Consider the following 27535-nt stretch of genomic DNA (forward strand, 5'->3'; position numbering starts at 1 on the left):
ATAAGCCATATTAACTTTATTAAACATAATAATCACACACTATCACCACCATGATAATGTGGCTAATGTACAACACTATTCAACCAAGCATTTATTCGCCAACAAAAATGTACTACTTTTGAATATGGTGCCAATTTGACATTTAAATGTAACTAAATGTTTTACTAAAAGTATGTTTTGTAAAGGGCATATATAAAAAAGTAACAAAAATCACAGAGCGTAGCATAATCTAGTTGTTAAAAGCAAGGACCATTCGTCTAATTATCTCTTCACATATTTACTTAAATACAAACTTTCTCTTGTGGAAAAGAAGTGCACTTAACTGCAGAGAATGTTCCATTTCAGGCCAAATGATATAAAACTTCTTATTATAATTTTATGTAACTTAAGTGTACTTATGTTTCTTAACATCCTTAAGTACACTTTGTAACAATGTCAAATGAAAGGGTTTTAAAGAACATTTGAATCATTCTGTATTATCTTCTGTCCTGCTTTAAAGTACACTTAATTTGACGAGTTTAATAACATACTAAAGCACATAAGTACTTAATTATAATTTTAACTCTAGTGTCTTCAGTATCAAATATTACATTCAAGGTTAATATATTTTGAAAAAAAAATATCTTCATCATTACAAAATGTGTAATTACTAATATCTTGGAATACATGACTACAAGTTTCAATATAAATAACATTTCAGTATTTTAAGTGTACAATAAATGCTCATCAGATATTCTTAAGCTATACTTAAGTGCATTTTATATAAATTGGAATTAACATGCAATAAAGCATCCAAAAACATTACACTCATTTCACACTTAAGTATGTTCTTTCTGTAACAAGTAACAACTTTTTCTTGAAAAGTATGCGAAAATGTACTTTCTCTTTCACAAAAGATCAACACAGACACATCCAAAAAATTCTTATTCCCAGATATTTCTAGACAATTGTTGTTTCTTCTCATAATGCAAAATCTATAAATAAACGCTGCGAAAATACCTTGAAAGAATAATTAAACGACATTAAAAAGACAAAGAGACACATTAGGAGGAAATACATTTCTTATGATAGTAATTTCCATGAGTTAAGCAGACAGTGTTTAACACAGAGGTCACAGCTGAGACACAGATGCACAGAGACACCAGGAGGAGGGGCAGATTGAAATAAACATGTATAAATACCATCCAAGGCCTCCCCATCTCCCTTGTCAGTGCCTGAAGAAGAGAAAACGTGAATAAACACGCACGTTCATGACAGCATGCTTCTTCTACAGAGATGAGATTCCTCAAATTGAGCATGGCAGACATAGTCTTTCGGTCTTCTTGCTTTTAGTGGTTAACCAAAACTAAACATCCATCCAAGAACTAATACACCAAAGCTGATGTACAGTTGTGATGTTCAGCTCTATGTCTTAAAGGGACATTACACCTAAAAAAAAAATGTTATACCCTCATCTTTATACCCTAATGTCATTCAAAACGTTTATGATTTTTCCCTTAGTGGAACATTAATGGACATACAGTGAAATTGTGACAAAAAAAAGCATACATCTCACTAAGCATATTTTGAGCATTATAAAGCCAAATGATAGCTAAACATGTTACCTTTCTCCTCAAATCGAAACTGACCCTTCTCAGTTTAAGTGGCACGTGAACCAATCATATTTTCATATTTACTAGTTAAAGCACAAAATAAACATGAATGACATTAGAAGGTGTTTTATTTCTACTATGGAAAGACGTCAATACACACCATTTAAAAGTTTGAGTCCACCAAAGTTAACCAACTCTCCTGCCTGATTTGTTTATCGGACAAAAAAGGTGGATTTGGATTTATGATTGGTGAGATCGCCTGTGCTTTTTATACAGGACACTTCCTGCTCAGGATTTTGATAAAGCACCCAAAGTAGTTTGACCAGTAAAATCCAGGTAACTTACATAATCGACCAATCATGGCGAGCGAGAAGATCTACAGAGAATTATCAAAGTGATGCAAATACGTGCACGTGTTCGTGCATTCGTTCGACTTGAAGCATTGCTGTCCACTGATCAATGTATGACACCAAGTACTGGATATTTTAGGCTATATAGAAATCCCAACAATGCTGTGTCCTGTAAAAATGGTTATGCTTCCACGCTTTTAAACCTGGTGTGTTCACAATACATACAAGAACTGCGAAAAATAAATTGGTGAAAACAAAACAGCAAACAAGTTTTATTTTTATTTTTTGTATTATCAACAAACTAGGGGTGAATGTGTGGAAGAGTAAATGAGACTGTTTTTAACAGTGACATGCAGGTGAGTAGATGACAGACTATTATTCTTTTAGTGAACTATTCCTACAAAAGAGCATGCTGATGACATGATACAGTCTGGCTTGGACAAGCAGAAACATACAAGAAACAGGCAAAACTATCCCTCCCATTCTTTCTTCAATAGATAAGATAAAAAAGAACCTGCATGTTGGATAAGTCAACATAATATTTATGTGTGCTAAATACTTTTAGCTTTGAATCTCAATCACTAAAAACAAATCAGTCAGCTTGATCTTCTGGACGCAGTGGTGTGTAGAGTTCTGTGGAGAAATGACATGATATTCCCTCTTTCTTACAGGAAAGAGACGTGTGAGACAGGAAGATGCTCTGCAGGCTGGAGCTTTAGGGGACTCACCATCGGCGGTCTCCATGACACTGGTGTGTGTGTATCCGCGTGGAAGCCCTCGCATTGATGCCACCTGTGGACGCTCCGCATGCACCGAGCGCTCCGACAGGCCTGTCACATCCGGGGGTGCACTGTGGTTGTCTGTCATGAGGTGCCAAAGGTCAAAGGTGAGTGGAGGTCAAAGTATAATAATGCATGATGGACTGTTCTGTGATCAAACCCATGATAAATTATGATATTGATCATATAGTTAAGAAGCTGCACAGGATTTGACTGTCATAATATCTCACTGGTCCAAAATTCAACTCTATATCTCTAAAATGATAAAAACATGGAATTAAACATCAAATATGTTCTGATTCCATGTGAACGTCCAAAAGAAGAGCTTTATAGTCTTTTATATAGAAGTGATTTCCACACTATTGACCAACAAGCTGTTTTGCATTTAATCTTCCCTCTTACAGCTGGGTTTGTCTGGCAGACTGCTTTAGAACAGTGGACCCACAGAGCGGCTATGAAACTGTGTGAAATCTGTGGATATTTACAGTGAGCACCCAGGGCCAGCTCGGAGGGCAGAAAGGCAAAAAAAAAGAGGGTGAAAGAAAGAGGAGGAGACGAGAGAAGGAGAGAGATAAGGGGAATGCAAATGTTTATAAGCAGAACTCTGTTAAGAGCAGAGCAGATGAGTAAAGTGAATGCGTTCTGCAGTTATGGTGTTACTCACTCTCATGCCGTTCAAAACTTGCATAAAATAAGAGTTTTTATTCAGTTCAAACAGTGACGATGGGCTGTCAAGATCAAACCCCAGCAAAAAAGCAGAATAAAAGTAGTCAATTTGACTCTGCAATCTTTCAAATTAGGCTTTCTTTCTTTTTTTTACAATGCTGGGATATAGCCCTGTGTTGAGTTAAAGCATGAACATAGTTATTTGGACTGCTTATATGACACTTTCATGGCGCCCTTTGTCATATACTGTATCGAGCTTGATCTCCATCTCCATTTGTTTCACTATGAAACAACCATCATAGCTTGAAATGATATGAGGGTGAGTACTACATGAGTTATTATTCCTTGAACAGGATTCATTAACAGCGAAGGTTGCCAAAAATGATTATTTTACAGCAGAACTGGAACCTGCTCAGATCTTTTGTTTGCCAGTCAAACTAACAAGGCCAATGCTGGCTTTATCTGCACAGACTGGCTCCAGGACCCTAAAGATATGCCAGTACAGCTGAAAAAAATAGTTTAAAAACCAACCATCCACCATGCAAGCATGCAGCCAGGGCATTAAAACCATGATTTTATCATCGCCGTGAGCAGCAGCAGAGCAGTAAAGCGCTCCTTGTGCTATAAACATTAGCAGTGTGTGAGCACGTCATGCACAAATGGGCAACCTTAGAGATGAAGGTAAGATCTGTTCTTTTGTTTTTAAGGCACTGAGCTGTAACAGAAACATTGCGAAGCCCGTTGATGATTTTGTGCTTAGGAGTAAGACAGGGTTATCAGAATCAGAGCTCCAGGACTGAGATCAGTACACAAATCCAGCCACCCAGCTATAAAGAGCAGCTTGATTTTTCAGTTTTTGGTTTTGGTGCTGGTCTACCCTGTTGGAAAAACAGCATATGCTTGTTAGGTATGTTTTGAAGAATGGCTGCTGGTTTGAGCTGGTCCTAAGCTACTAGCTCCTGCTCAAGACCAGCTTAGGACCAGAACTTGACCAGCTCAAACCAGCAGCCATGCTTCATAACATACTTAACCAGCATATACTGTTGTTTTCAACAGGGTAGCGAGTGGGCCCTCATAGAGTAGCCCAGCTGTCTAACAGCAAACTTCACTTGTTAAGTCCACTAGTGTTCAGAAGTTTGAGGTCGGGAAGATTTTTTAAAGTTTTTAATGCTCTCCAAAGCTGCATTTATTTAATCACAAATACAGAAACAGAAATATTGTGAAATATTATTACAGTTTAAAATAACTGTTATCTAAATGGATATATTTTGAAATGTTATTGTAGTAATGCAAAGCTGAATTTTCAGCATCATTACTCCAGTCTTCAGCGTCACATGCAAATCATCTTAATATACTTATTTGCTGCTCAAGAGACATTATTATCAATGTTGACAACTGTAATGTTGCTTACTATTTTTCTAGAAATGTGATACTGTGATATCTTTAAAGAAAAAACAAACAAAATCTTTCCTACCGCAAACTTTTAAACAGTAGTGTAGGCTGACCAAGGAAGAAATGCTGATTCATCTCATTTAAAGGAACAGTACGCCCAGAGATTAAAAGCCTCACATCTTTAAATCCTGTAAGACTTTCTCTTTTCAATTGAACATTAAAACGGAATAGAACAACACATTTTAGAACAATGTCTGAATTCTGCTGAATTCATATGACGGATCTGTGTCAGTAACAGACGAAAATTTAAGTCATTATTTAACTTTATCTCGCATCAAAAATATTGCATGGCTTTAGAAGACTTATAAGTCTTATGGACTTCAATTTTCATAGTGCTGTTTTGTCAGGCCTAGTCTCTATTCATTTCCACCTCTGAGTTTCTGAAGACATGTATCTAAAAACAGAGCGGCTGAAGTCTATGTGTATGTCTGTTCTGAGGATGTGAGGAGAGGTTAGTTGGAGTGGTGAGCACTGACCTAGCTGTGTGTGAGCCATGAGGTCGGCCAGTACGGTTGCGGCTGATGCAGAGGTGGTGTTTGTGGCGTGATGGGGTCTTCCTCCGGGGTGGGAGGAGGTGGAGGATGCAGACGATGAGGTGGAGGAGCCCTGGATGACTCTGTTAAACCAGTGCTCTACACTAGGATGTGCCTGATAAGGAGACGAGGAGGCGATCCGTCCCTGCCGGCGCAGTGAACCTTCGTCTTCTGATGCAGAGGAGGTGTCTGGGAGGACAAGAACAAGAGCACTAATGGTTGGGTGGAACCGTTTAATTCAATATGACAAAATGATAATGTTTTGTGATTTGTGAAACCTTTTGTGGAGCCATACTGGATAAAATAAACCTAAAAATGGTAGTTTGTCTTATGAGGAAATTAATTATCTAATGAAGCCAAGTATGTAGTTAGTAAGATGTTCTCTGCTGTCACTGTACTTTAATACAAGTTTGCATGTACTTTCAGGTGCAATTATAAGTCTGATAATATGGAAAATAATAACACACCTCTAATTTGAGGATTCATAGTTTCAGAAAATGTATTTTGTTTGCATTGAACTGGCATATATATTCAAAGAGTTTTCATGCTAATGACTGTATTACATTTGTTATAAATAACACAGATCAACATTCAGCAGCTCTTAAAAACATGAAAATACTGCTCTGGCAAAACTCATTATATCTTTTAAAGTTTGTTTTGAATATATATTATGCAGACCTTTGAACCTCTCACATTATAATTGATATGGAAACATGAAAAAAGGCATTGCATTGGAGACTCAGTTAGTTGGATAACATGTCAGAGTCTGATTATCACTTCATAGCCTTAAGACCTCAAACAATCAATACATTACATAACTAGTCATTACCACTGATCTAACACATCTAAAAAAAATGTGCCTTTCTTCATCTTGCACTCGGATATAACGATATGATACTAACATAGTTACAGTGGCCCCCAAAGAAAAAAAAAGTGTCATGAGTACTCAAACTTTTTTTCCCCAATGTCTTTTAATCAGCTGGTAGTGGATGCATGAAGTCAGTTCTCCTCAAATAAACACATTAACTATCATCATGATCAACTAAAATTGCATGGCCAATGTCAAATTTCTTTCCATCAACACTCTGAACAGTATCATTTCAGAGCTAAAAATCTTCATTTTATTTTTAAATAAAGCTTTAAAAATGCTTTATTTTGGAACCACTGTTATAAAAGAAAGATAAAAGCTATATTCAAAGCCTCCATCAAAAACTTCAGAAGGACTGATATATGATTGTTATGAAAGATAAAGCAGAAATCATTTGTTCTCAGTCCTGACTAAAATATCACTTTGATGAGAAATGCCGGGGGTTAAGCTGGAAAATACACATGATGTAATGCTCATGTGGTCAGAAACGAAGCATGTGAGGCCTGCAGTTATGGGAACACGCATGACTACATCATTCCCCCTATTATTAAAACATTATAAACGTAATGCCACAGAAAATAACAGATGTACGCCAATTAATGAAGAAAATATGTCATATAGCTAAACCATCTGCACTATTTCATCATTCTGCTGGGATTTAAAAACAACAATGAGAGAAAGAACCCAGTGAATTCATGATCAGCTAACTCTTTCAGAAAAGTAAACTGTAATGATCATTAGACTGCATTACCACTAATGCACTGGTGCTTGTCTAGTTAATTTACTATTTGATATACTTAATTTGAGACTGTTAATTCACAGTATTTATTTATTATTGTCCATAAGTCTTACTGTCAACAAGTCACTTAAGTGTAAATAATGTTTGTGACAATAACATGAGTTACATAATGAAGGGTATTTCCATTTCATACTATCATACTATCATGTACCCCTTTATTATGTAAATAAATGTTTAATATATCCCATAAAATAAAATATATATAAAAAAAACAACAACATCCATACACGTTAGAGTAAAATTGCACAACACATTTAAGGAGTTTATTGTATTTTTCACCAATAAACTGCTTAGACCAGGTGCGACGCCAGCCGATTTTGCAGGGCTTCAGCACCGAATGTTTTGAGTCAAGCCCCGAATGTAATGAGTGTCACTGAACAAATATGAAACTGGACAATAACCTATGTAAACCCCCGAAATCATAAGTTGCATTATTTAATTGCGCTTTGGCTTTGCATATACTGTATACAGCCTGTAAAAATAGACCTTAAAATAATGTAGCCTATAGAAAAAAAAAAAAAAAAAAAAAAAAAAACTCTTTAAGTGATCCCTGTATTTACATAAATTGGTCTGGGCTAAGCCCCGGATGTCCTTCAGTGTTGGAAACGCCCCTGGCTTAGACGTGCACTGAGAAAATAAGGGACAAATTAATGCGTAAAAAGACAAAAGAGCGAGAGATTGACTGACAAGAAGCCTGTAGGTGGTAGAAAATTCGTATAACATTAATTATGCAATTAATCACCTACAGGGAGCAATTACAATGGAGCGTGTCCAGCAAATTAGGAGACAGACACTGAGCAACAAACAGTCATGCATTAAATGTGAAAGGCATTAGCCTAATGTATCTCTTTAAAACAGGAGAATAATCTACTTACACTCAAGGGTGCCTGATACCTGTTATCATTAGAGCAAAACAGTCCTGAACCCTGAATAAATCCCTGAACTCCATTTAAACTAAAGCTTAGCATTACTTACATTGACTTACATTTTGAAACTGAAATGACTGATGATGCTGCCGATTTAGAGATCAAGGTGGACTATCATCAATAGTCAATAATTGTAAATTATCCAATATATGAAAATAGAAATCAGAATTTGTAAATGGTTATTATATTTCACAGTATTGTTATTTTACCTTTATTTTTGATCAAATAAATGCAATCTTTAAAAAAGTAAAAAAAAATATATATATATATATATATATATATATATATATATATATATATATATATATATATATATATACAGTATATGTATATATATATATATATTTATATATATATATATATATATATATATATATATATAATCTGACACAATTCTTGCTAAATCAAACCTCTTTATTCTTGCCCAGACTTAGGAATTTTGTTACGATGTGATCAGAAATGCTTTTAAAATGTATGCATGTCTAATAATTTATAAGCAGCTCGCAAAAGAATCTCATTAAAAACTAGGCTCATTATTGTGAGAACTATTGTAATTCTATTCTCACTTCATGTCCTCAGGCACTTGGAGAGTAACCTTGACACAGATGCAGAAAGAGCAAGATGGAAAGACAAAGAGACAGAGACAATAGGCATGAAATAGAGTCATGGGAGAACACAAGTGATTTAAGAGAGAAATTGAGAATGACAAGGAGGGAAAGGATGAGACCCAAATGAACTGGAATGAGGAGGTGTGCCAAGAAAAGACAGAATGAAGAAAGACCTCACTTTTAACAACTGCTGTACTGAAAACCTGACCTTTAAAACAGAAATAATTCTTCTAAACTTCTCTATCAGTCACTCCACCAGAAAAGAGTCTGAGGTCACGTCCAGAGGAGAAACCTGGCACAGTCTCACAGGACAGAACAGACCAGGAGCTAACAGGATAATGGATGCAAAACAGTATAAGATGACGGAAAACATCAAAAACGGCAAGGAAAGTGGGTCAGACAGCATTTTTCAAGCTTGTCAGATCCAGACAGAAGATAAATCAAATCAGTCACAATGTAATAAAGCTGATATATTGCTATAGAATACAGAGGTTTGCTAGGTTTAATGTCAGTGATACCAAACTCCACTGGTTCTTGCATGTTACATGACTGACTGCAAGAGGAAATGTTTGATTATATGCAGGTGATATGCAGCTGATAAGCTATTTAGAAGACGTACATAGCAAATTGGTCTGTAATCAAAACATAATGACTTCATTTTTCATTTTTAGGTGAACTAGTTCTTTAAAACTGACCGCAGTGTGTCAAGAATGAGGTAAGAGGGGATGGGGCATAGGGCAAGATGGGTATCTGACAGGCCAGATGGGTTATAAGATCATCTCCATCGGGGCACTTTATGTGTGTGTGTGCATTACTGCATTCAGGACCATTACCAATTCCCACAGGGGGGCGACCCTGAAACGGGCCTGTTATGCTGATCTGACTCCACCCTTGAACCTTTAATCCCACTGACCTTTCACTGACTTTATCATTCTGACCGAAGAAGGACAGAAGAGTGTATCAGGACACCAAGAATCAGAAACTTGTTAACACTAAAAAAACAAGGAGAGACAATAATGTAAGCCACATTTGAGGTCAGTGAACAAAATGAACATATGCATGTCCTGAATAATCTGTCCATTCACCACCTCAACACTTTCTGTTTTCTTTTTTTTTTCTGCGACTAAGCGCTTAATAAAATGTTGTCGACTTTTTGCCGCCTAAAGGGTAGTTGAGTTTAAGTGGGCAGCCCTAATCTGAATACATTACATCAGAAGGATTTGTTCATGCCAGCAGCACCAATGTAAAAATAAAAAGGCTGATAAACCTGTAAACTCCTTTTCCTATGAATAAAATGCGGTTAAAATAGGGCCAATAAGGTTTCTCCTCCTTAGAAAAATACACCAGTGATGTCACGTTTCCTATCAAATCATCATTCATTCATAAGAGATCATAATAATGTTTCAAACTGTGCTCAAATTTGCCTAAAATCTTTCTCTAAATCTAAAAAAAACTACTGATCTAAGCAGTCCACATTAATTTTAGAGCTCTATACCGTTACTGGCAACAAGTGTCCCATTGTGTCATCTTAATTCCTTCAAGGGAATGAGTTAATACTTAAAAGAAACTCAGTCACATGAGCTATGATGAAAAAACAAGATTATGTCAATCTCTTAATGTCAATTTTGTGATTGCTGACATTTGTGTATTAACTAAATGTGATAACTCATATAGCTAAATCGGTAGCCAGTGGGTCAATAAAGTTGGTGCTTTGTTAAATATCTCCATATGCAGGCATGTGGGAAGGTGGTCTGGGAACTGAGTGGTCAGAGGCTGTTCTCTTTGACTAAATAATGAGGCTATTATTCAGAAATTTATGCATTGTTCTCTCGAGGTTAAGAAGATCAAAACATCTTGATACTATAATGGACTGAAATGCACATTGACAACTGCTGTCAGCTGAAAAATAAAATTGCCCCCGTAAAGTTCCTAAATGTGTGTGCCTGGTATGTGTGTGTGTTTACCTGGGGGAGTGCATGCTTCCACTGAAGACTGCACTAGAACAGAGCGTCTCTTGGAGGGCATCGGCATCTTTCTTTCTTTATACTTTGCCAAGGCTGCTTGAACGGCTTCTGTGTGAAGGTCTGTGGGGACACAGATAGTGGCAACTTAAGACGAGCCAGACATCAGAGAATGAACATTTTCAAATCCCAGTTGTCTATATGATATGATGGAACTGATATCATAATAACAAGATAATAATAATAATATACTTCTCGCCAAGGTGCCTGCTTCCTTTATCCACATGATTTAATGATTCATTCACATTACTTTAATGTACATGCAAGTTAATTAGTAATAATTTAACATGCAATAGTGAAACTGACCCTAGAAATGCGCTTAAATGTCTTGAATGCGCACATGTAGTATACTTGCAGATAATTTAATATTAATGATTTAACATTTTCATGACTGTTTCTTAACACAAGTTTTAAATGTACTAAATTCCAGCTTCATTACAAATGTGAAATAATTAACTTTACATTACAACTATATTTAAATACATCCCATAAAAGATTCAGAAGAAATTACATTTAAATATATTGTAGTTTATCATACAGCAAATGCTTGTCAAAGGAAAAAGTAATTCTGAAGTTCACACAAGAATCAATTAGTGTCTGTTGTGCTTGTCCCTCGTGATTACAGAGCTTAAAGGAAAACGGGACCATTTTTCCATATTCCACTATGTTCTTCCCTCATCTTAGATGAGTTGATACGTACCTCTCCCGTCTCAATGCTTGCACTCAATTGCTGTAGCACGTGGCATCACTATGCTAGCGTTTAGCTTAGCACCATTAATTCCTTAGGATCCAAACAGGGATGAATTTTGAAGCTACCGAACACTTCCATGTTTTCCCTATTTAAAGACAGTTACATGAGTAGTTACACGAGTAAGCATGGTGACAGAAAATAAACAGTGGCGATTTCCTAAGCCGATAAAAACTATGACTATAATACATGGCGGAAGAGCACTTTGCAGCACTTTGACCTCGGCGCAGTAATATCATCACTCCTAAAAACACCTCCTCTCCCTCTAACTTCTGTCAATACAACCAACATGATGAGTTTTCAGGGGTGATGATATTACTGCACCAAGGTCGAAGTGCTGCGAAGTGCTCTTCCACCATACATTATAATTATCTTTTTTATCCGCTTAGAAAGTCAACAAGTTTTATTTCTGTCACCATACTTACTTGTGTAACTATTCATGTAACTGTCTTTAAATAGGGAAAACATGGTTTGGGAGCTTCTAAATTCATCCCTGATTATATCCTATGGTGTATAATGTATGGTGCTAAGCTAAATGCTAGCATAGTGGCGCCACGCGCTACAGAAATTGAGTGCATGCACTGAGATGGGAGAGGTACATGTCAACTCATATAAGTTGAGAGAAGAACATACTGGAATATGGAGAAACGGCGGCATTTTACTTTAACAGAGAAATGTTTCTACCTGATCTAAAGCATTCATCCCTTGAGTTTGCCACCCGGGGCTTGTTCTGTTTGGAGCCTGGAGGGGCCACCTGTGACGACGTTTGGATCCTATGTTCTATCTGCAGAGACGGATCTACACCTGCACACAAAACAGGCCAGAATATGATAATCTCAGTCAAATGCATTACTTCAGTTTCCATGCTTGGCATTTTACCCATTAGAAAGCTGACTGTGTTGTAGTGCAGTTATAACAAATGGACTGAAGCAGTCAGCATGGGGCAACTAGGCACGGAAGAAATTACACTACATTAAACACAGAATAAAGGTCACTAAACTGCAGTAAAACACTGTTACAACTATTGGGTTTGCAGAAATTGACTCTTACAGAGAGAAATTCTCTTTAAATAAATGATCGAAGTGACACTATTCAATTTCAACGCTATCCTCACATTGAGATAGCGACATAAATCTTCTCTTGACTTCAGACTTCTCTGCTGTCTGGGTAATACAACACCTTGAGATCAATGGGCCCTTTACACCACATCTGAGCTCCAAACAGAGCTCTCACGGTGAGCCAGTGCTGACGCAGAGTGTCTCATTCACAACACTTCATCAAACTTGACAGACATGAGATGAAGAGACACACAGATCTTACATCAACCTACAGGAGCAAAGTTAGTTCTGCTGTGACAGTCACAGGCGGTCGGAGTCATTTACAAAACAGGTTTCAGCTGAGACTGAAGTTTGCCATTGAGAAGATCACAACTTCTCGCCAATATGAGCTACTAATAATTTAAAGTATATATATATATATATATATATATATATATATATATATATATATATATATATATATATATATATCAGCCTATAATCACAGCCTATTGAGGATGGACTTCAATTGAGAATAAGTAATTGTAAATTATGTATCAGCCTTGAATTTAAGCCGTCTAATTAAATCTTAAATTGCAGTATGCACAATATCAGCATAGTTTTTGTGAATTTGGAGAAATCTCTTGCTTGTAGAAGGTTCAGACTGATGATTCATGCAGCGCTGCGGTTACATAAGAGTCATCACAGCTGTAGCTGCCGCAGCAAAAATGAGAAATCAAAGAGGCTTATGCTCTGATATCCGGTCTAGTCACCCTCCATCTATCACACCAGGAAGAGTCCAATGAATGCTACGGATATCTTAGGATTCATTTATAACAAACACAGGGACAGATGAAGGACATTTAAAAGAAAAAGCATAGACATGCCTCAGACCTAAGTGAATCGTTGTGACACGGGTGAACATCTATCAACAGTTAAGACAAGTAGTGACATTATCCTTTATCCTGGAAAGCCAATGTAAGCGACACAGGATTGTTTACCTCCTCCCAAACCGTTTGCCTAGCAACCACTTTATATTGACCTCTAACCCCCAAAATCCCTGAAAGAAACTTCGGCTGACTGTGTTGACATGGGGGAGCATTAATTAGGGCTCAATGAGGGCTAATGTCCCTAAACAACCAAACTGAGCTCAGGAAAGGTCACAAACTTAACCACAGAACATGATATATAAACACAGGCGTTGCCAACTGTAGGACTAGTTTAGGATTAGTAGAATATTCTGCACTGCATTATGCATTAATTCTGCTTTGGTAAAATGTTTTTTTTTTTTTGTAAACATTATTATTATTATTACTTTTTCCAAGCAAAGATGACTTCAATTGAATAAAACTAACAGTAAAGTAATTGCAAAGTTAGTGCAAAAGATTTCCATCTAAAAAAAAAAAAAAAGAATTGTGTTCTTTGTATTCATTAAACATTTCTGAAATAAACAGACTAGAGCAATGAAGCTGAAAATTCAGCTTTGCATCACAGGAATAAATTACATTTTAAAATATATATATTATTGTACATATTATACAAGCCTTATTGAGAGAGTTATTTCAAAACCAATGTAAAATATCATCTGCCCCGAATTTGGCCGATGGTGTATAAAAACATGACTTAACATGAGTTCCTTTACAGCATTTAAAACAGCAGTCCCACCAAAAAAAAACACAACTTAAACTGCTTTACAACTCAAATACCACACATTTGTGGATGTAAGGTTTACTAGTGCTTAAAACACACACACACACACACACACCCACACACACACACACACACACACACAACCTGCTCATTTCTGCTTTTAAACCCTCTGGATTGCTTTTCCCTCATAGACTTCCTTTGCAAACTGCTGCAAACATGACTATTATTCCTTTGAATATGTCTTATAAAAATGCCTTTTATTTCCTCTGTTATTAAGTGTACCGTAACTGCTTAAGGTCTTTCCAATAACTGCACAGTAACAGCATTATAACACAGTTTATAATAAGAGTCCTGCTGTTTCTATCAGTTTTGGGCCCTGTGAGGACTGAACAGGAGATGCTCACTCCATTTAGCTCTGGTTCTGGGAAACACTTTACCACAAAACCTCCAATCCTGCTTAACTCAACAAAAGCTTACGAACGGAAAAGTTGTATAAGGACAGTAAGACACAATCTGCAACATCAACTGAAATGAGGGACTTTGGTTCATAAGAGCTAAAATGCATGGTCTATCCATATACAATGTCCAGATAGCGTGTGATCTCAACAGTACGGCTTCACAAAAGCTCAACTATGTGCAAAGACAACAGAGCCATAAATGCTACAAGTAACTCTGTCCAGTTGCTAAGCAAAAAAAATGTCCCTCTACAGTTGGCTGATAACCAGCCAATCACATCCCTGCTTCCAAACGATTGTTACTAGTCAGATCTGGACGCAATGTTTCAGAAGATGCCACAATGTAACAATTAGAAGATTTTTAGGAAACGTGCAAGCCTTAATGAGGTCTCATTTAGACTCTTGATTGTAATGAGCTTTAATTGGTTACATAAAAAGATAGATTTGAGATTTGGTCAAATGAAGAACCGAACTGAGTAACAGAAACAGGCTTTGTTAATAACTGATCTTGCTTACATAACAAATAGCTTAGCTACTTAGATTTGTTCAGCACTAGTGCACGAGTACAAAACTGGTGATAGAACTTTCCAGCAAACTGTGTGGCGTTTTTTTCTTTGGTCTGAGGTAATCACGCTGAAGTTCAGCTAATTGCATTTATATTCTAAACTTAAACTATAATATATTTTAATTCAAATGCAATTAACATGCAACTAAGTGCACAGATATATAACATTCATTTCACACACTAAATGTATTCTTTTAAAGTATATCAGAAGTATACTGTGTGCTTCTTTTCACAGTGGTTTCTCAGTAGATCATTGGGGAAAGTGTGGTGGTCTGTCAGCCAGCTTAGAAAACGACAAAGACAAACCCCACAATGCAATCTCTGCTGTGAGGCTAATTTAAAATGAAGTCCTAATTTCCTGTTACAAAGCCAAACCAAAAATATAGAGCGGGGGCCCAGACAGACGTTCACTTTTCCACAAGCCACCGCAACTATCATAAAATATTTATGCAGAGCCATTCTAAAATTAAACATACACAAGGAATATAGATTGAGCTTGTCATCCAGCATCCAGTGAGGGAGGGAGAGCCCCGAGGGGGTTGTTAGGACACATGAGCAGTCTAACTACTGACCCTCACGTGTGAACAAAATCACCAGAAGAGATACCATTGATCGGGAGATGCAGGACCCTGGGCCCTCTTCCTGTGCTGCTGTTCTCTGGCTTTTCCCACCAGTACTGTTTTAAATTTCAACTACTGTAAAACTTAAACATTAAAAAATTAATAAAGCTGAAAAATAACATATAAGCCTATAATAAATCTTGGCTAACTTATAAAACATTTTTGCTGAAATACTTAAATTACTAAATAATAATAATAACAACAATATAAATATATTAAAATGAAATGATTATAGTAATATATAAAGTACCAGTATGATCATGATTTGTGCAATTTTTAGCAAGAGTTCACCCAAAAGATCATCCTGATTTATTCAGGATATATATTATTTATTCATTTGTTTTATTATTTTATTTTATTTTTTATTATGGCAGGTCACAGACTCCATAACATGATAGTTTTTGTTTTTTTATTATTGTATGCAAACATGAACTAGATTTTAGATCAATGTCAAAGTTTTTCATTGAAATAAAATAAAATAAAATAGTATATTCCTCACACAGAGCAACTGTATAACTACAGAACACTTGGAAACACAAGCAGTGTGAACATTCTGCAAAATATCTTGATTTGATTTTTTTTTTAGTTTTTAGTTTGAAGAATTTTAGTAAATGATGACATCAATAAAAGACATGAAAAGAACAAGAAACCATAAATAAATGTCACATCTATATTCTGCATTTAAAAGAGATATCATGCCGGGATATATGGGCTGTTGCTAGCCACCCTAAACCAAACAACAAAGACAGACACACCACATAATTGAGAGTTTAGACAGTTTGAACCCTGCACTTAGATTTGAGCTTTATAGCATGGATAACTGCTATTCCCCAGAGAGACACACACATTGTTTCCATTAGTTCTGTAACCGTGCATGTATTTCAGATCAGTCCAGACCGCAGTAAAATGTAGACCTCTCATGAAGGTCAAAGATTTTTACAGATTTTATAACCTAGACATGCACAGTCTGCTAAAAAAAAGTTAATTAAACGGTGGCTTTGCAGTTGATAAGGGGGGTTGTTTACCTTGTATCTGGGGTATGTAGGGCGCCAATAATTTCCCTCTTTTCTTTTCATAGCCTTTCTGTGTGATGTCACCTACAGAGAGAGAGAAAGAGAAAGGGATTGTGATGAATCATGTATTCTGTGTTTGAAAAGCTGGCATCACATTGCTCAGTGTCAGCCGATCACCCTGGCACAGCAGGGCACAGAGAAAGTTCACCAGCCCGCTGCCACGCTGGGCTCCGCAACTGCTGTTTAGTAAAAGCAATGCAATGCAAACTGGCAGCACACACACAATTTCCCAGTACGAAAAAAAAAAAAAAAAAAACACACAATATGCACTCTTACCTGAGCTTATAACCATCCTTTTATAAAAAAAATATATATATATAATAATAATAAAAAATTTAATTGTTTAAAACAATCCCAATGCAAAGACAATTCTGCACTGAAATAACTACCTTAAGGAGCCTAATCTAACCCTTTAAAGTTACTGTTGTTCATAGAGTTAAATATAATGCTGCTGAATAGAGTTGATTCAGCAATCTGAATATATTTATTGCAACATGCATCATGGTCTTTTTGGTGACAGACAGTGAAACAAAAGTCTGGACACATAAATGTCATTACATCAACAAAATAGACAAGTAATGAACTACTGTTCTAAAGTTTAAAGTCGGAAATTAATATTTTTATTCAGCAAGGATGCATTAAATAGAAGGTGACAGTAAAAGCTTTTACATTGTTACAAAATAATTATATTTCAAAGTATTTCTGTTCCTCTGAATTCCTGATTTCCTGACAAAATGCATCAGTTTCCACAAGAATATGAAGCAGCACATACATGGTAATAATATATATATATACTGTATATATATATATATATATATATATATATATATATATATATATATATATATATATATATATATATATATATATTTTTTTTTTTTTTTTTGTTTTGTTTTTTTGCAGCAAATCTGGATATCAGAATGATTTCTGAAAATTACATTTTAAAATACATAAAAAATTAAATACAATACTGTGACAATATTACTGTTTTTACTGAATAAATGTAGTCATGTTGTCTTGTTGCACATACAAAAAATTACAATGTAAAAAAAAAAAAAAGATCTTACCAAAATCAAACTTCTGAACGATAGTATAACATTCTAATATTATTCTAATATTATATTTTACTGTACCATGCTAGTCAGTTCTACCAGATGTTTAATAAATGACAAATTATTGCATTTTTACTCCAAACTTAATGAATAGATAGCGAATTATTATTTTACTGACACACTTGGTGCGATTTTCCTCCTGTTTATTCCACCAGCAGATATAGCTGACGGCAGACCACACAGGCCTAATCACAGGCTGTCTGAGACACATGCAATTTTATAAACTAATGGAGACCTTTCTGAACAGAATGCCACCACAATGGCACGGGCAGGCCTCCGTCTGCCACACTTCAGTTACTCTTCAATCACATGAAGAGGAAATATACACTGAAAATCCAACATATGAGAGATGTAAACATACAAAAGCCAAGTGTAAGGCTGAAAATTGTCCCATTTGTGACTGTCAGTTGAGTCTTTCCTAGACTAGATGGATGGAGTCTGTGTGATGGGGTCTGAGTATATAATATGTCTGACAGTTATTATTCCAAGCGCACAGGACTACTGAGATGAAGCCCATGATCACATCGATCAGACATTATAATGATAAAACAGACCAAATAAGCATGACATCAATGAACAACCCCAAGTGAACCAACAAATCAGGTCATGTTGACTGGTTTGTAGGAGTATGTGCTGTGACTGTGAGAAAATCAAAGTTGAGGATTGAAAATTAACACTGCTAAATGTGTCACATTGATCCTGCTTGGGAATGTTGAAATTTTGTTTTGCATCACCCTGCATCACCCTGCTTCCCTCCAAGATCCAAGCCTGTAAAGGAGCTTTTACTCCACCAACAAAAGCCATATTGATTCAGCGTGGAGGCCACGGCTCTGCTGACTGACACCACTAAAGAAAAGTGAGCCTCCCAAACTGGTGTCTCTGACACATTCCCCTCCCAGCGCCTTTCCCAGCCATCCAGAAAAGATGATAAAAGGGGGTGCTGGGAAAACTTACCACTCAAACAGCTGGGTCGCCAAACAACACAGCTAACCTGCAGTTCACAACAGCCACTAAACACTATCATTTTACCTCAAAGATATGCCAAATTTGATGCCAAAATCTGGAAACTAGGCTTGTCTTCGAGAAAGATGGATGATGGAATGACTGAGGTTTTTAGTGGGCGGGAGCAGAGGTGTGATCAGCAGACACTGTCTCCAGTGTGTACAGATGCCCCTGAGTCACCGTCAGGAGCTGAGAGGTCTACTGTCTCCAGAGCGAGATGTGGATCATGCAAACAATGCGCTACTGTATCAGGCAGCTGACCTGACGCATGCATTGTCTGCTCAAACACAGAGCGTGGTGCAACACACAATGGACGGCTATTCTCCTGCCTACACAACCTCTCTGAACTACCTCCTTCTGTTACAGGAGACCTCAGCTCATCCAGGCAACAGTGTTAGGCCACAGATTAGCAAAGATGGACTATATGTACAGAATGCAGTGGTGAAAAACAGAACATCTCACAATGCACTAATAGTAACATTAAAGCCGTTACCGATAATACTTTTTTTTTTTTTTGCATTTATCTGATAAATTTAAATGTTGTCAAAAAATATATATTTTTTAAAATCTTGATAATTAAAATTAATCCGCTCATAATGATATGCTCATATTTTTTTCCATGTTAAGGTCGATAACCGATAAATAGATATTAACATCATGTCTACACAAGTAATTTGTCTATATAAAAACTAAAAGCTAAAATCAGTTGATCAATACCAATAAGCAGATGTGTTTTTTTATGTCAAGGCCAATAAAAGATAAATGGCTTATAATAAAATCCTATGCTATTTTGTCCCATTAATTGGAAAATAACATACTAAAAAAAATCTACCAATACTGATAAGCCAAGTTTTTTTTTCATGCTAAGGCCAATAACCGATAAATGGCTGATATTAAAATTTTATACTATTTTATCTAAATAAGTGAAAAAAATAGAAATAAATAAAATCAATCACTATCTGATACTTATAAGCCGATATATATATATATATATATATATATATATATATATATATATATATATATATATATATATACAATATATATAGGTTTAGGTATAGGTTTTTCATGTTAAGGCCAATTACCAATAAATTGCAGCTATTAAAATTTGCCACTATTTAATGTAAACAAATAAAGAAAAAAATAATATAAAATCGATTATGTTAAATGCTAAGGGTTTAGTCATCATAACAGTATAATATAAAGTATGAAAATATATTCATTTCGAGAAGTTGAAATTATTCATGCTTTTAAAGAACGAAAGCGAAGGCTAGATAATGGCATAAGTAATATACATGTAAAAAAGGGGTTAGCAAATAAATAAATAAATAAAAATTATATAAAAAATGGCCACATTGACCAACAGAAAGCTGTTTGTTGAAAATGGCTTCTGTGCTAAATGTGCTTCATACACCGCTACACTATTGACAATGGATTCTGTTGCCAAAATTTTGCTAATCTGGCCACATCTTCACACTAGCCATTACTATCGGAAATTGTTTTTAAGTAATCAAAAAAGATATTAATAACAAAGATTCTGAGTAATGAGCACATCTGGCTAACGATCAGCCCCACAGCAGGAGCTTTGAGATTCGGTTGTGAATATTGTGTTTTAAATGATGCTCTAGTTCAGAGCGCTTGAAGATAAAAGTCAAAGGTCAATGAGCTCTCCCTGAGTGTGCGCTCAATAACAGGTGATGTTAGTATGGATGAGGATCAGGTGCTCATCCCTCCCACATCAAACCCTAAGAACCGGCCATTAGCTACTGATGGAGGGACAGTCAGGTGGCCACACAGACACTCTCCAGCTCATTTATATCTGCTGCACTGGGCTGTGTAAGTGAGGTGAGATTCTGACTTCAGAGATTTGACTTCCCCTGAGAAGAGGAGTGTGTTGTGCCTCATGACAATAACAATAGAATAAACTCGGGAGGCAGCAACTAATCATTTGTGTACGTAAAGAAGTGAAGGTGTACTAAAAAGTAAATAAGGTAAATTTTGAGTTAATGCTTATAAATATGTGGTGGCTCAGAAAAATGCGTATCACAGCTGGATTATTTCAGCCAATAGCAGGGCAGGATTATTTTTGCATTCCCTATGCTAATTATGTCTGGTAAACAGCAGAATTCTTCACAAAGTGTAGTCAATTTGGCCAAATATTTTGTGCCGGCCTAGTAATAGGGCTCAGATTTATATAGGGCACTTTTTTTCCCTATACCATCATCATTTTCATCATCATTACTGTGACTGCTGTCTATTGCCCATCACTCACTATTTTAAATTGTCCTCTCAGTCTTGTCTCTCCATCTCCATAAAGTTTTCACCACACACCAGACGTGTATTTATGTGCATTCCACTCACAGACTGACCCAGATTTCTGTCCTGAGGAATAATTTCTCATTCCGCTCGGAACGAGAAACTCTGGCGAGGAGCAGCACTCGCTGACGCTCATTTACAGGTGCCACTTCATCTTGCTCTGATGACACAGGGGCTTCTGAGCAGCTACAAAACTCCCAGCACTCCCCCCATCCTTCAGATGACTGGAATTGACTGATTGCTATTGAACAGCACTGCTTTCCTACCAGAAAGATTTGTGTCATAGGACAATAACTTCCTATTTCCAGTGGTTATAGTTCATTCAAATCAATTATGTTCACTATTGGTTTCAAATGATGTGGAAGCTCAGTCGACTCGATATCTTTTTCATACTTTCTGAAATACGGCTGAAATACACTACACATTTTTGCAATCTGGATGAGTCAAAGCCAGTTGCTGAAAGTCATAACCAGTCTGCAGATTTAGTTTTTCACAGAAAATTGCGAAGTGTATGATGGGCACAGACTAGTTTTTTAGTTGCAGACTATGATTCCATCAACTTTGAGGAAATCAAACATGATATTTTGTGCTGATTTTAGAAGATAGTTTGCTTTAATTTGTCATGTGTCTCCTGGTATGTTTGAGGAGCATGTTTTGTTTGAGTTTGTTGTGTTTGTAATGACTTGATAAGTGTGGAAGTGTGTGATCCTCAGTCATTTAGTCCACAATGTCCACAAAGTTTTTCTCTGTAGCTATTTACAAAGTTGGCAAGTGTGCGATGCCTAGTGTTTTAAAATCTGTTCAGATTTCAAAGTCTGTTTGAAACTGTAATTATTGTTGCCATTCATTTTTTTAAGCTAATACACTGTTAAAAAAGTGTATATATATATATATATATATATATATATATATATATATATATATATATATATATATTGTATGAAAGTTGTAAATAAGAACACTACATTTAAAGAAAATTATATAAAAAGTTAACTATCAATATTTCAAAAAGTAATAATTAATTATGACATTTACATGACCTTTCTGGTGAAAATTGTTTCTTCACCAAAATGTTTTCTTACATTTTTTTTTCAGTATTGCAAAGAAATTACATGCCTCAACTTTAAATGGCTGCATAAAAAAATAAAAAATAAATAAATAAAGTTCTAATGAGAAGATGCTCTTTTAAACGCATGAATTATCATTGTATGTTTAAGCTTCTGAGGAAATTCCAAAAGCTTTGTTTAATCCACAATAAGAATACGCTGCTTTCAAAGACGTGCACACACACACACAAACCACTGCAGGTGCACATATTTCAGACAGAGCTCTCACCAGACACACAAGTTACATCTCCTGATGGCTGTGTCTTCTGCAGCGCTGCCGGTGCAGCCCCTACCCCACCATCTGAAAGAGCCCAGGACCCCCGGGAACACATGGGAGGGGCCGGCCGATTAGGCAGCGTTTAGGCTTGGGCCATCACTATAGAAGCAGGGAGCTGCTCGAGTCTGCATTCAGTCTATTCCAATCACATACAGTCTGAGAGATGGTATCAGCGTGACAAATCATTCTCCACCGTAAAAAGAGAGAGAGAAAACCCAGGATCTGTTTGTCAGGCTCTTAAAAATGATGCAGTAAACTGATACAACAAAACCTCAATGTTGAAAAAGTGTTCTGGTTCAAAACAACTTAAGCTTTATCATTTTGACAGGTTTGTCAACAACAAAAAGTATCACATTTACATACTCTCATCATAAAATCTCATCATTCATTCATTTATTGATTGAACGATTGATTCATTCATTCATTCAAATTGTTCAAAAATGGCAAATATTATGTTCATAAAAATAAATGGATAGCAGTAACAATAAATGTGCACTAGAATATTTTTAAGTGGAGGAACTAAAGATAAATAGGACTCTTTAAAGAAATAAGTAAACCATTAAATAAGCTACTTGAACTTAAAAAAAATATATATATATATCTTTGTAAAAGAAATCTGAAATTATATGTGTAAAAACAATGTTTCTAATGCTAATTCATTTAGCAACGATTAAATAAGCGACTTACAAAAGAGGAACAAAAGCAATTCAGCAAGAAGCCAACTATAATTGTAATACACAAAAAATGCGGCATAAAAAAAACTTTTAATCTTAAAAAATCTTCAAAATCTAGTACATTTGACTTTTTATGTGTAAGAAAGAGAAGATGAGACACAAATCTCATGCTTGTGACATGTAAATAAATGTACTTCTTGTCCTTTAAACACAAGCACATTTGATATTTACCAGCAATATCTTTGTTAACAAAAAAACATCTGAAATAATGACACTAACAATGCTATTTAAATGAGCAAAGGCAAATAAATAAAGAGATACCCTTTTAATCTTGAAAAAGAAAAATCTCTTCAAGCTCTAGTCCATTTTTGTTTTTAAAATGAATGTGTGAGGAAGAGGAGATGAGAGACAAATCTCACTCTCTTTCTCACCACCATCCCCCAAAACTCCCTCTCTCTCACACACACACACACACACACACACACACACACACACACACACACACACACACACACACAGTCTTTAACAGGATCCAATGTCCACACAGTGGCAGCTTAAATCACAAAACCGCTGCATCTTCACAGTACAGCAGAATCCCCACAACCAGCATAACACGAGGTGAACACAATAGGTCAGTGGGAAAAGCCATCAAACAATGATTTCCAGACAATAATGAGCCACAGCTCTCTGCCAGCGCTGCCCGCTCTCCCTGCTGCCGTACATCACGCCTGTGCCAGCCTGGCATCCTCACTGAACACATGTCTTCTGATCGGCCACAGTGATTACTGCAGACCTTACACAAACTGATGCCATCAAACTTTCCTGACAGGAAACATATTTGTTCATGTAAACCCTGCAAGCATGGTAAAACCATGACTAATCACGAACTTGATTTAAAAAAAAAAAAAAAAAAAAAAAAGAAAAGCCCTGCATTCCTAAATCATGAAACTATTACATCATAAACATTCAGCCATTCATTTTTTTCAAGGACAGAATAATCACAAATGAGATCTCGGCGACCTCAGCTGTTTCTCCAAAACAGTAATGAGATTAAATGGAGCATAAATAGAGATTATATTACTTCTCAGACTTTTTCTAGTTAAAAAGACCCCTGTGATCTCACACGTGTCCTCTAGAGTTTCAAAAGAGATCTCAAGTGTGTCTCAAACTGTGCTCAATCAGTCTCAATATAACCTCAAACATTTCTCATCAGATATATACATGATTAAATGATCTGAGCTTTGTTCGAGATATTCAGCCTCAGTATTTTTACTTGTTACTTGAATGAAACACAAGTGAGTACACTCCTGTCTCAAAAACATGTTCCTCTGACGATGCAATTTACTCACACAATTATAGAAAACATGCCTACAATGAAAAAAACTAAAAGTTCAAAAATGGACTTGTCAAAAATATTTAACACCACTAAATCAGCCTAAATGCAAGTTTTTATAACAAAATGGGCTTTAAGTGTTAAATCAGATTAAATATATAAATATATAATAAAGACTGAAAGCTTCTCCAATGATCTTCCAGTAAACAAAAAAAAAAAAATAATAATAATACAATTAATAAAAAAAAAATATATATATCATTGGAAGATCATTGGAGTAGCTTTCAGTCTTTATTTTAAAAATTCACTTTTTTGTTCATTTACATTTATTCATTTAGCACATGCTCAGTAATCCAATAACTTGCAAATGAGGACAAGTATTTGTAATTACATGTGAACTTTGTAGACAATTTCTAACTGAAGTTTACCAGCAGTTTCAGTCTAGCATAGTTTCAGTGCAGTTCTTTAAAGGTAACAGTTGCAAGTCACCACTTTTTACAATGTGTCAGAGTTTCCCATCATCACCCACTTACCACTCGATCAGCACATCTCGCCAGCGCAGGTGTGAAAATCTCTTTTCGGGAGAGCCGTCCAACACTCTTACAGTCAGTCTGAAGCGCAGGGTTTTGTCGGCTCTGTCTCTGTCTGACAGCAGGGCAGCCAAACCACAGAGTGGAGTCAGCAGCAGAGACGGCGCACGTGCCCAAGCTCTGCAGAGGCTGCTCGCCGCTCACATGCTGTAACCAGAGTCCCGTCAACTTCACAGGCAAACCAGAAACAGGCGCAGAGCTCCACGCTGAGGTCACGCCGGGCCGGGTGACACTGAGCACTGAAGTCAGGCGCTTGAGGTTTGGAAATGCTCTTTGTTTCCTCTCAGAGTGAAATGTGGAAACCTTTGCTGTCTGTATCTCTCTCTCACACACATTTCCTCCGTCTGTCCTCCTTCCCCCCAAACCTCAGCCCTCTCTCTCCTCTTGTTCCTCTGTTACCCCTCCCCTCCTCTCATCCTGGGTCTGCACACAGAGCCGAGCCAGGCTGACGGATTAGAGCGTTAAAAACACTCCAACCCCCACCAAACATTACACACACACACACACACACACACACACACACACACACACACAGATAAAGCTTCTTCTGAGGATCTTTGCAGCACCTTGCTATCAGCAATGAAGAATCTTCTTCTTTTTTTCAATATAAGGTTCTAGAGTCATATGAACTAACGATCTTTAAGATACTAAACTAACTACTACTACTAACTATCAACTTTTTACAGAAGTTATCAATCTAAGTTAATGTTAATTTATAGATATTTTACTGATCATTGTTAATTCGTGTTTGTTTACAACATATTAACTAATGTAAGCAAATTTATTGAAAGCAAACTTTTTTTAATGTACTATGATATTTACAAATTAACATTAATAAATTACAGCAAAATTAATAACTGCTGTAAAAGTATTTACAATTTTTAAATCTGTGATATTAATGTTTTAAACGAATGCTAACAAATGTAACCTTATTGTAAAGTGTTACCATACAGTTTTTGACTCAAATGTGTGTTGTTATTTATTCTTTTCTTATTATATTATCTTTACTTTTAATATGTTTTTGTCATCTTGTTTCCCCTCGGCAAAAGCACATTGAAAAGCTACCTTTAAAGGCACTATATAAAAATTCTAATTATTATTGCTTTATAATCTTGCTGATTTGGACATCGTCCAATTTGTCGAGATATGCATCAAGAATGGCATCACTGATGTGCCATATTTAAGTACATGTGAATGCAAATGACATTAACAGCTTCAGTAATTACAGCAAATAATGACTTGCAATAAGTGACACATGATTTCTTTCTTGTCATTTCTGGAGCCCTATTCATTGCACGGATAAGAACATGAACACTCTTTAAAACATCTCCTTTTGTGCTCCCTGAAAGAACATCACAGGGTTTGAAATGACATAACAGACCTTTATATTTTGATCTGTTTTTCATTTAAAACAGCAGTATACAGCTTTTTGAAGAAGACCTAGAGTAAAAAAGTTCTTTACGAGATTAAAAAGCTTCTACAATACTTCCCAACAGACTATAAAACACTTTATTTCTAGCTGAATCCATTATGTACATATAAGCAAACACACACTCAGCTACATAACACGCAGATAACACAAGACACACCTGTCATATCAAAAAGCCGTCCAGGACACAGGAGCTGCATTCATTGAGTTTGCAGCCCGTGTCAACGCCCTTGTTAGTGAGGAATCCCAGAGCCGAGGAGACTATTGACCCTTCTGTGACATTGTGTGATCTTGTTAGGGAGAGAAAGAGAGCAGTGTTCTCCTATCTGTTTTGGCGGGCAACCACCACCCAACGGAGGAGGATACCAGAGATACACAGGACACAAGCTAAATGAGACATGCCATGTTTTTCAAAGAAAATATATCACAACAAGCTCAAGATGCTGTCCGTTCCGTTCTATTAGCCACTGTACTAAATATATACAATGAAAACTCAAGCTAACATTTGACCCACTAGTTGAATTCTCACCTCTAAGTCTTATTTCTTGAGATCTTTCTAGATGAGTCACAGAGCAAGGGCCCTTTGAGATGGTTCTTTGTGGCCAAACATAATCATTAAGTCTTAAGTCTGTAAACACACAATACCAGATTTCCGTCTAATCTTCTCAGTCAAAGCGTGAAACACAAGTGCTAGATCCTTTCTAAAGCGGGCGCACTGTCTAATTGCACACATACACAAATACACACCCTGAAGCATAAACACAGTGTAGGCGCCAACGGCTAATCAGCTTTAACAAGCTTCAGCGAGAAGAATCAAGCCGTAGACGGGATCTGCAGATGGTGCATCATATGGATCATTTCCATGCTGAGGTGTTCACAGTCGCTCAGAATGCAGCTTATAAGCAATGACATGTTCTTGTAAAAAATTGCAACCATACAAATTAAATTCAATAA

The 27535-nt window shown here is 36.2% G+C and overlaps 1 protein-coding gene across 6 annotated transcripts in view; it reads right to left on the reverse strand.

Annotated features, from left to right (window-relative positions):
• dip2a (disco-interacting protein 2 homolog A) overlaps positions 1-27535 on the reverse strand; it is a 108904-nt gene that overhangs the window by 25047 nt on the left and 56322 nt on the right. The window contains exons 1-7 of one of the 6 annotated variants that reach the window (XM_026272599.1): positions 25096-25532; positions 16695-16766; positions 12027-12146; positions 10538-10657; positions 5316-5561; positions 2671-2802; positions 1182-1214 (exon numbers count right to left, since the gene is read on the reverse strand). In XM_026272599.1, coding sequence (XP_026128384.1) covers positions 1182-1214; positions 2671-2802; positions 5316-5561; positions 10538-10604 — 478 coding nt within the window. In that variant the 5' untranslated portion in view covers positions 10605-10657; positions 12027-12146; positions 16695-16766; positions 25096-25532. Of the gene's footprint in view, positions 1-1181; positions 1215-2670; positions 2803-5315; positions 5562-10537; positions 10658-12026; positions 12147-16694; positions 16767-25095; positions 25533-27535 lie in introns of those variants that run through there. The other 5 variants (XM_026272595.1, XM_026272600.1, XM_026272597.1 and 2 more) reach the window with 5 other exon arrangements.

Source organism: Carassius auratus, chromosome 9, assembly GCF_003368295.1.
Source record: "Carassius auratus strain Wakin chromosome 9, ASM336829v1, whole genome shotgun sequence".
Classification (NCBI taxonomy): domain Eukaryota; kingdom Metazoa; phylum Chordata; class Actinopteri; order Cypriniformes; family Cyprinidae; genus Carassius; species Carassius auratus.